Raw genomic sequence first — 10065 nt, 5'->3', positions numbered from 1 at the left:
GACAGATTGATAGATATGTGTGTGTGATGAGAGAGAGAGAGAGTAGAGAGAGATGAGTGAGTACTTGCAGACTGGCCAAGTATATATAATGATAATAATTTTGATTGTGTGTTTTGATTAATGTTTCTTTTCTCCTTCCAAGACATGATGCGCGTTTTAGTTTCGGCCAACAAGCCACCCTACCCCTACACAGATCCCAGCATAAAATCACAAAACCACAGAAAAATCAACAGTTTGGAGTTTCATTAAATTTGTAAGTCCATTAAGTTAATTACAACTTTATCATCATCATCATCATCATCATGTTTAGCGTCCGCTTTCCATGCTAGCATGGGTTGGACGGTTCAACTGGGGCCTGGGAAGCCAGGAGGCTGCACCAGGCTCCAGTCTGATCTGGCACTGTTTCTACAGCTGGAGGATGACTACTCCTTCCTAATCGCTCGCAACCACTCACGAGTGTAGTGGGTGCTTTTTACGTGCCACTGGTACAGGGGCAGTGAAAAACCGGCACGATCGGATGTTACTTTTTACGTGCCACCGGCACGGAGACCAGGCGACGCTGGCAACGGCCACGATTGGATGGTGCTTTTTACGTGCCACTGGTACAGGTGCCGGGCGACGCTGGCAAACAGCCACGATCAGATGGTGCTTTTTACGTGCCACCGGCACAGAGGCCAGGCGACGCTGGCAACAGCCACGATCGGATGGTGCTTTTTACATGCCACTGGCACAGAGGCCGGGCGACGCTGGCAACAGCCACGATCGGATGGTGCTTTTTACGTGCCACCGGCACAGAGGCCGGGCGACGCTGGCAACAGCCACGATCGGATGGTGCTTTTTACATGCCACCGGCACAGAGGCCGGGCGACGCTGGCAACAGCCACGATCGGATGGTGCTTTTTACGCACCACCAGCACGGAAGCCAGTCGGAACAGCGCTGGCAACAGCCACCTTTGGACGGTTCTCTTATGTGCCACCGGCACTGGTATCACAGCTACAATTTCCATTCATGTTGATCATTATTTAGTTTTTTTTTTTTGTTGCTTTTGTCATTTCTTTTCTTTCTTTCCTCTCTGCTTTTCTCTCTCTCTCTCTCTCTCTCTCTCTCTCTCTCTCTCTCTCCCTCTTTGCTTTGACTAGTTCTTGTATAAAACAAATGCACTATATTCTTCATTTCATCCTAAAACCGTTTCTGTTTCCGTTCTGCTTTCAGCATCCAACAGCAGTCTGGACAAACCTTACCCCCGATTGTTGTTCAAACTGTCGAATATCTCAGAAAACACGGTAAATTCATTGACAGACTTCTTCATCTTCATCTTTTACAGAATCTCTTTCGTTTTAGTGTTTTTACCGTTTTACAGTCATTGGTGGGGGTACCTGAGAAGTTTTAATTATTTATTAGACTGCAACCAAAATTTGAAAGAATTATTATTATTATTATTATTATTATTATTATCGTTATTGAGTGAGAGAGCAGTTCATGCCATCAAAGTGACACTGGAGTAAAATATACGAAGCCCAGTATACCCATCATGACTACCCGTCTGATAAGGGTACACCAGGCATATGCATCACAACCATATGTGCGCGACATGGTGATCTCATTATTATTATTATTATTATTATCATTATTAATCATTAATTATTATTATTATTATTATTATTATTATTATTATTATTACTATTATTATTTTTATAATTATTATTATTATTATCATTATTAATCATTAATTATTATATTATTATTATTATTATTATTATTATTATTACTATTATTATTATTATTATTACTATTATTATTATTATTATTATAATAATATTATTAAGGTGGTGAGCTGGCAGAATCGTTAACATGCTGGACAAAATGCTTAGCGGTATTTCGCCTGTTGCTACGATCTGAGTTCAAATTCTGCTAAGGTCGACTTTGCCTTTCATCCTTTTGGGGTCAATAAATTAAATACCAGTTGTGTATTGGGGATCAATCTAAATGATTGCCCCTCCTCCCCCAAAATTTCGGGCCTTATGCCTAGAGTAGAAAGGATTATTATTATTATTATTATTATTATTATTATTATTATTATTATTATATTAAGGCAGCAAGCTGGCAGAATTATTAGCACGCTGGATGAAATGCTTAGCGGTATTTCACCCACTGCTACGTTCTGAGTTCAAATTCTGCTGAAGTCAACTTTGCATTTCATCCTTTTGGGGTCAGTAAATTAAGTACCAGTTGAGTACAGGGGTTGATGTAATCAACTTACCCCCTCCCCTAAAATTGCTGGTCTTCTGCCAAAATTTGGAACCCTTATTATTATTATTATTATTATTATTATCATCATCATTTTTGAGTAAGAGAGAGCAGTGCATGCCATCAAAGTGACAATGGGATACAAATATACGAAGCCCAGTATACCCATGTGGTGGTGGTGGTAGTAGTAGCAGCAGTTGTAGTAGTTGTAGTAGTTGTAGTAGTGTTAGTAAGAACTACAGGAAAACCAAGAAACTTCATTTGTCTTGTGATCGTTTCAGCGTTGGACACCGAAGGAATATTCCGAAGATCGGCCAGTGCTTCTGTCATCAAGGACGTACAGAACAAGATCAATGCAGGTGGGTACGACCAGACGCAGCAACAGCAGCAGCTGCTTCATTTCCTGTTTTCCTCCTTCTTAATCCCATACTTTATCTCTTACTTTCCTCCTCCTACCCTTTATTATCTCCTCTTCCCCCTCCATTCCCACCCTTATCTTACATGTTTCCACCCTATCTAACACAATCTCTTTCATTCACCCTTATGTAACACAATCTCTTTTAATGCTCATCTCTTCTATTCCCACCCTTACTCTCTTTTACTTTGACTGTGGCCATGCTGGAGCACTGCCTTTAGTCGAGCAACTCGACCCCAGGGCTTATTCTTTTGTAAACCCAGTACTTATTCTATCGGTCTCTTTTGCCAAACCACTAAGTTACAGGGACATAAATACACCAGCATCAGTTATCAAGCGATGTTGGGGGCGACAAACACAGACTCACAAACACACACATATATATATGTATACATATATATGACGGGCTTCTTTCAGTTTCCGTCTACCAAATCCACTCACAAGGCTTTGGTCGGCCCGAAGCTATAGTAGAAGACACTTGCTCAAGGTGCCATGCAGTGGGACTGAACCCGGAACCATGTGGTTTGTAAGCAAGCTACTTACCACACAGCCACTCCTACATATATATATATATATATATACGACGGGCTTCTTTCAGTTTCCGTCTACCAAATCCACTCACAAGGCTTTGGTCGGCCCAAGGCTATAGTAGAAGACACTTGCCCAAGGTGCCACGCAGTGGGACTGAACCCAGAACCATGTGGTTGGTAAGCAAGCTACTTACCACACAGCCACTTTATGCCTATGTAACATCCATTCCATTCCTGTCTAAGACAATCTCTTATAACACTCACGTCTTCCATTCCACCCTTTTCTAATACATTCTCTTTTAATCCACCCTCATCAAGCACAATGCTTTATAAATCCACCCATCTGATGCCATTTCTTTTAAACCCCTCCCACCATATCCAATCCAACACGATCTCATTCTTGCTCATAACATCATAAGCGGAAAGTGTAACCTCTCGAAAGAGCTGTTCTTCATTCCTGCTCCAGAGCGTCGGCTGCTGGGTCACTCCGAAAAGCTCTATCTGCGACGATTTCATCTCAATCGAAGGAGAGGGGCTTTCTCCGTCCGGGTTGCGGATCCGTGGAATAAGCTGCCGGACGACTTAGTGAAGATGCCGACGACCGCTTGGTTCAAAGTCTCTCTTGACCAGAAATGGCCTGAACTCTTTGCATGAACACCACCCTGTACATAACTCAATGTCCCCCTACATGGCCTTGCTTTTTGCTTTTTGAGCCAAAAAATTAACTTAACTTAACTTATATATACATACATACATAATACATGTATACATATATACATAATACATTCATAATAGATACATATATACATACATTCATACATGCATGCATACATACATACATACATACATACATTCATACATACATACATACATACATACATATATACATACATACATACATGTATACATATATACATAATACATACATACATACATACGGTTCAAAGTCTCTCTTGATCAGAAATGGCCTGAACTCTTTGCATGAACACCCTACATGGCCTTGCTTTTTGAGCCATAAAATTAACTTAACTATATACATACATCCGGGTTGCGGATCCGTGGAATAAGCTGCCAGACGAGATAGTGAAGATGCCGACGACCGCTCGGTTCAAAGTCTCTCTTGACCAGAAATGGCCTGAACTCTTTGCATGAACACCCTCCCTGTACTTAACTCCATGTCCCCCTACATGGCCTTGCTTTTTGCTTTTTGAACCAAAAAATAATCTTAACTTAACTTAACTTAACATCACCATCTGCCGCCAATTTGTCATTCTCCTTCATGTTCATCTCTCGTCGTTCCATATTCTTCAGGTGATGCAGTGAACTATGCAGAATACGACAACAAACACATTCCTGCTGTGATATTGAAGAAATTCCTACGAGAACTGCCAGAACCAATTTTAACCTACGACTTAGCCGAACCCATTACAAGACTCTATGGTAAGGGGCCTCTTCCACAAGTTGTCCACTCATTCATTTGTCCCCTTCTTTTGTCTGTTACTTCAGATGTCCACCTGAACGTCTCTCTTTAACCCTTTCGATACGAAACCGGCCCTGGTTCTGTAGTACAAATGTCTTGTTTTCATAAGTTTTGAATTGAAATCCTCCGCCAAACCTTAGTCACAATTTATGTTCCTAACACCAGCTTAATGATAACTAAGTTATTTTACTAAATTCTTTGTTATATTTAACCCTTTTGATACCAACCCAGCTGAAACTGGCCCTGGCTCTTTAGTACAAAATGTCTTGTTTTCATAAGTTTTGAATTAAAATCTCCCACCAAACCTTAGTCACAATTTATGTTCCTAACACTAGCTTAAATGATAACTAAGTTATTTTACTAAATTCTTTGTTATATTTAACCCTTTTGATACCAACCCAGCTGAAACTGGCCCTGGCTCTTTAGTACAAAATGTCTTGTTTTCATAAGTTTTGAATTAAAATCTCCCACCAAACCTTAGTCACAATTTATGTTCCTAACACTAGCTTAAATGATAACCAAGTTATTTTACTAAATTCTTTGTTATATTTAAAGTAATTGAAAGAAACACAGAACATCTCAAAATAAATACAGTAATGAAAGGGTTAATGAAGTCTCTTCATTTTTCTACTGAAACCTTTTTGTTACCATATTTCTATTGAGGCGCTCTATGTTTATTTCAATTAATTTTAAATAAAACAAAGAATTTAGTAAAATAATTTTATAATCTACTAGCACTATGACCCGGTGTTGCCGGGTCATAGTGTTAGTGCATGCATATACAGCTGCGTACGTGCGCACATACACACGAATACTGTCCAAATCTCCGACCAATCACATACAGCTAGCTGGCATTCAATTGGCGTATCAAGTTTCGGGCATTTTGATTGGGTTTTGGATAGAAAATTCACAAAAAGTCACTTCTATTGATTTTTTAATGGCCTTGTGGGGTGCGGGGAAATGTAAAGATGTGCACGACCACCCTTGGACGGTTTGAATGAACCATAGAAAGTGCGAGCCCTCTAACAGAAAAATTGGGATTTGTATAAAGGACACACACAGACAGACAGACATTTTGCTGTTTATATATATAGAGATTTAGTGTTAGGAACATAAATCAAGACTAAGTTTTGGTAGAAGATTTTAATTCAGAAATTTTGAAAAAAAGACATTTGTAATACAGTTCTATATTTAAGAGACGAGGAATTATGTACATTATTTACATCATCATCATCGTTTAATGTCCGTTTTCCATGCTAGCATGGGTTGGACGGTTCGATTGGGGTCTGGGAAGCCAGGGGCTGCGCCAGGCTCCATTCTGATCTGGCAGTGTTTCTACAGCTGGATGCCCTTCCTAACGCCAACCACTCCGTGAGTGTAGTGGGTGCTTTTTACGTGCCACCTGCACAGGTGCCAGACGAGGCTGGCAACGGCCACAATCGGATGGTGCATTTTACGTGTCACCGGCACGGAGGCCAGTCGGGGTGGCGCTGGCAACGGCCACGTTCAGATGGTTCTCTTACGTGCCACCGGCACTGGTATCACAGCTACAATTTCCATTGATTACATTTGATGGATATTTGGCTGATATGCCCTCCAGCCTTCATCAGGTGTCTTGGGGAATTTTGAACCTGGATTCTCATTCCTAAGGTATTTTTCAATATTATTATTCTGGTCACTGCCTAGAATTGAACACAGAATCTTGGGGTTGTAGCTAGTGCTCTTAACCACTACGCCATATGCCTGTGAGCAATTATGGAGTGAATTTTTAGGGCTTATAAATTTAATATGAAAATATTAAATTTATAAGCCCCAAAATTCACTGATAATAACAACATCGAAAAATACCCTAGTGGCATGTAAAAAGCACCCACTACACTCTCGGAGTGGTTGGCGTTAGGAAGGGCATCCAGCTGTAGAAACACTGCCAGATCAGACTGGAGCCTGGCGCAGCCTCCTGGCTTCCCAGTTCCCGGTCGAACTGTCCAACCCATGCTAGCTTTGAAAACGGACGTTAAACGACGTTGCATATATAGGTGTCTACATCATCATCGTTTAACGTCCGTTTTCCATGCTAGCATGGGTTGGACGGTTCGACCGGGGTCTGGGAAGCCAGGAGGTTGCACCAGGCTCCAGTCTGATTTGGCAGTGTTTCTACAGCTGGATGCCCTTCCTAATGTCAACCACTCCATGAGTGTAGTGGTTGCTTTTTACATGTCACCGGCACAGGTGCCAGGGGAGTCTGGCAGCGGCCACGATCGGTTGGTGCTTTTTACGTGCCACTGGCACAGGAGCCAGTCAAGGCGGTGCTGGCATCGGCCACGTTCAGATGGTGCTTTTTACATGCCACTGGCACAGAAGCCAGTCAAGGCGGCGCTGGCATCGGCCACATTCGGATGGTGCTTCTTACGTGCCACAGGTATCACAACTACTATTTCCATTGATATTTATTTCGATGTTCATGTACATATGTATATACACATATGATGCATACAACTGAGTTGTTACAAGCTAGAAAAAGAAGATAAAAGAAAATCAGAAAATAATAAGTAGTGGGAAAAAGAGAGGAAAAGAGAAAAATAGAGAGAGAAAGAGAAAAAATTAATAGAGAGAGAGAGAGAGAGAGAGAATGATTTGGAAGTTGGCATTCCCAAAAAAGTATCTAACAAATGTTGATAAAGCACGTTACTCTACCTCTGGTATTCGAGTACTATTTTCTGCTGAACATTAAAAGACTGTTGTGTTATTTCTGGCTATTTTCAGGTTTAAAAGAAGACCAACTTGTGTCTGAGGCACGGCAAATGGTGTTGGAAGAACTCCCCGAAGAGAATTATCAACTCTTGAAATACATCATCACCTTCCTTGGTGAAGTAAGTCAAATAACAATATTGTTTAGTGTAACACACATATAATACATATATACTAGCTGGCCCCATAATTTCGAAAATGACGGCTAATTGTAGTATTTATATGAAAACAGGCCACAGTCAAATCACTGAAATGATAAAAGGAATCTATATATATATTATATATATATATATATCTATATATATATATATATATATATATATATGTATATATATTAATCAATTTAGGGTAGCAAAAAATTCAATAGAAATTATTTGCCACCAGCGGTCTAGTGAGAAAGAGGAAATAGTCAGAGACTATTAATAAATTCAACGACAATTGAGGAACGGCTACAATAGGCCGTTCGACCCTCTAGAAAGAGCAGCCAGGGCTCCAACCGCAAAAAGTAGTAATTCCGAAATTTAAGGAAAAAAAAAAAAAACATTTACCCTACTCATCTTTAGACAATGCATTGTTTCGGCGTTTTTTAATGGTAACCAGCCTGATTAATTAATTAAACTTAATCAATCAATCTTCCAAAAGCCACGCGCTCGTCGGTAAAGAAGCCATAAGGGACAAGAAATTACACGAGGCAGCTATATCTATGCCTAGGTAATTCTGACCTAAAATTTTCAAAGTCATCGTACTCTTTCTAGTGGGTCGAACTGCCTATTGCAGCCGTTCCTCATTGTTGTTTGTATATATATATATATATATATATATTAGTATATATATATATAATATAATTAATATTTCTGATTTTGGTGATCAGTGAATAAACTTCACTGAAAATATATATATATTTACGAAGTCTAGACAGATATCTGCAGCTAGCAGGCCTCTGCTACTCTAGACCGATGATGGGCAAAGACCCTGAAACATGCGTGTCTCTAGATGCAGGCCTAGCTGCTGGGGGTATTTGTCTCCCCTTCGTAAATATATAAGGACACAGGAAATGTGTCAAGGCCGACAGGAAGCGTCGATGCTTCCTAGGGCTAAACAACGGTGGTGTAACTCCCTTACAGAACTGTCACATTAAGTTGACAGTATACAACCACTCTACCGCTCCAACACCGTACATATCTCTATGAGATATTTAGAAATTTAATATTTATATATATATATATATATATATATAATAATAATTTGAGGGAATATTATTCCTAACTTACAGGGAAAAATTCAATTTAGAAATACTAAATGAATTTATATATATATATATATATATAAAAATTAGAAAAAAACCCACCTTTTATAAATTCAAAATGAACAATTAAATTACTCCATCTAGAAAATTACATATAATAGAAATATTAAATATAAAATAACAATAATATACCGATGATTAAGTAATGTGCAAAATAATAAATAAAACGTATATATTTGGTAGAATATATATATTCTACCAAATATAATATTTCTATTATATGTAATTTTCTAGATGGTGTAATTTAACTGTTCATTTTGAATTGATAAAAGGTGTTTTTTTTCTAATTTATATATATATATATATCACTTCCTGAGCGTTATACTAATACATCTGTTTGTTGTGTACACCACCTGTCTTCATCTTTTTGGGGGTTTTTTGTGAATTCTCTCCCTATATATATATATATTACGGAGATGTACTTGCATAGCAAGTGATTTGATCTGAGATCGTGTGCAGAAACGAAAACAATTGCAGCGTGGAAGGTGTTTATAAGCCATTTAAGAAACACACAAAAGCCGTTCGATTCACTTCAACATTTAAGTTTAATTTGTCAAAATATTTTCGTCGCTAAAATCCACGACCTGTTCACTGACAAAAATAGCAGCACGGATTTTTGTCAGTGAACAGGTCGCGGTCTCAGAGCGACAAAAATATTTTGGCAAATTAAACTTTTATAAATGTTGAAGTGTTGAAGTGAATCGAACGGCTTTTGTGTGTTTCTTAAATGGCTTATAAACACCTTCCACACTGCAATTGTTATATATATATATATATATATATATATATTCAGTGTTTCAAGTTCGTTAATGCATTATGCATGAGGTATGTCTACTAAAATTCTAGATTAATTATTCAAAGGCATCAAATGATGTTATTTTGTTTCTAGGAATAAATCTTTGAAACAGGTTTGTGTACACACACGGACACACATCTTTATCACTAATTCGTTACCTAATCTATTAACTCATCCTAACTTTACTCATTTTGTTTTTACTTACCTTTTCCTTTTTTCTACCTTTATTTTTATTCATTTTCCATCTTTTGCCTGGCAGGTGACTGAACATTCAGACAAGAATAAAATGGGAGCCGACAACCTGGCGTTGATTTTTGGACCGAATCTAATTTGGTCCAAAGGCCAGGTGTCGTTCAATTTAATCACGGCGGTAAATAGTTTCACCTTGGTACTTCTTAATCACAGAGATGAGTTATTCCCAAGATGATTACAGCCGAAAAATGCCAGAAATACCGAAATACTTGCAGACGGACATTAAGCAACATCTCATTCGTCAGAGATTATCTTTCTTTTTTTTTTTTTTTTTTTTTTTTTTTAATAAA

At 38.6% G+C, this 10065-nt stretch overlaps 1 protein-coding gene across 1 annotated transcript in view; it reads left to right on the top strand.

Moving 5' to 3' along the window:
* Window positions 1-131: 131 nt before the first annotated feature.
* LOC115227395 (rho GTPase-activating protein 1) overlaps window positions 132-10065 on the top strand; it is a gene marked incomplete at its 5' end in the record, with an annotated part of 10092 nt that continues 158 nt past the window's right edge. Inside the window, 6 exons of the mRNA XM_029798242.2 lie at window positions 132-253; window positions 1214-1284; window positions 2530-2607; window positions 4505-4633; window positions 7437-7543; window positions 9783-10065. The exon at window positions 9783-10065 is cut by the window's right edge and continues 158 nt beyond it. Of these exons, the coding sequence (XP_029654102.2) occupies window positions 132-253; window positions 1214-1284; window positions 2530-2607; window positions 4505-4633; window positions 7437-7543; window positions 9783-9950 (675 nt within the window). The remainder of the gene's footprint in view (window positions 254-1213; window positions 1285-2529; window positions 2608-4504; window positions 4634-7436; window positions 7544-9782) is intronic.

The sequence above is a fragment of the Octopus sinensis genome, unplaced genomic scaffold, assembly GCF_006345805.1.
Source record: "Octopus sinensis unplaced genomic scaffold, ASM634580v1 Contig03006, whole genome shotgun sequence".
NCBI lineage: Eukaryota > Metazoa > Mollusca > Cephalopoda > Octopoda > Octopodidae > Octopus > Octopus sinensis.
This window is presented reverse-complemented; position numbering and strand designations above follow the sequence as displayed.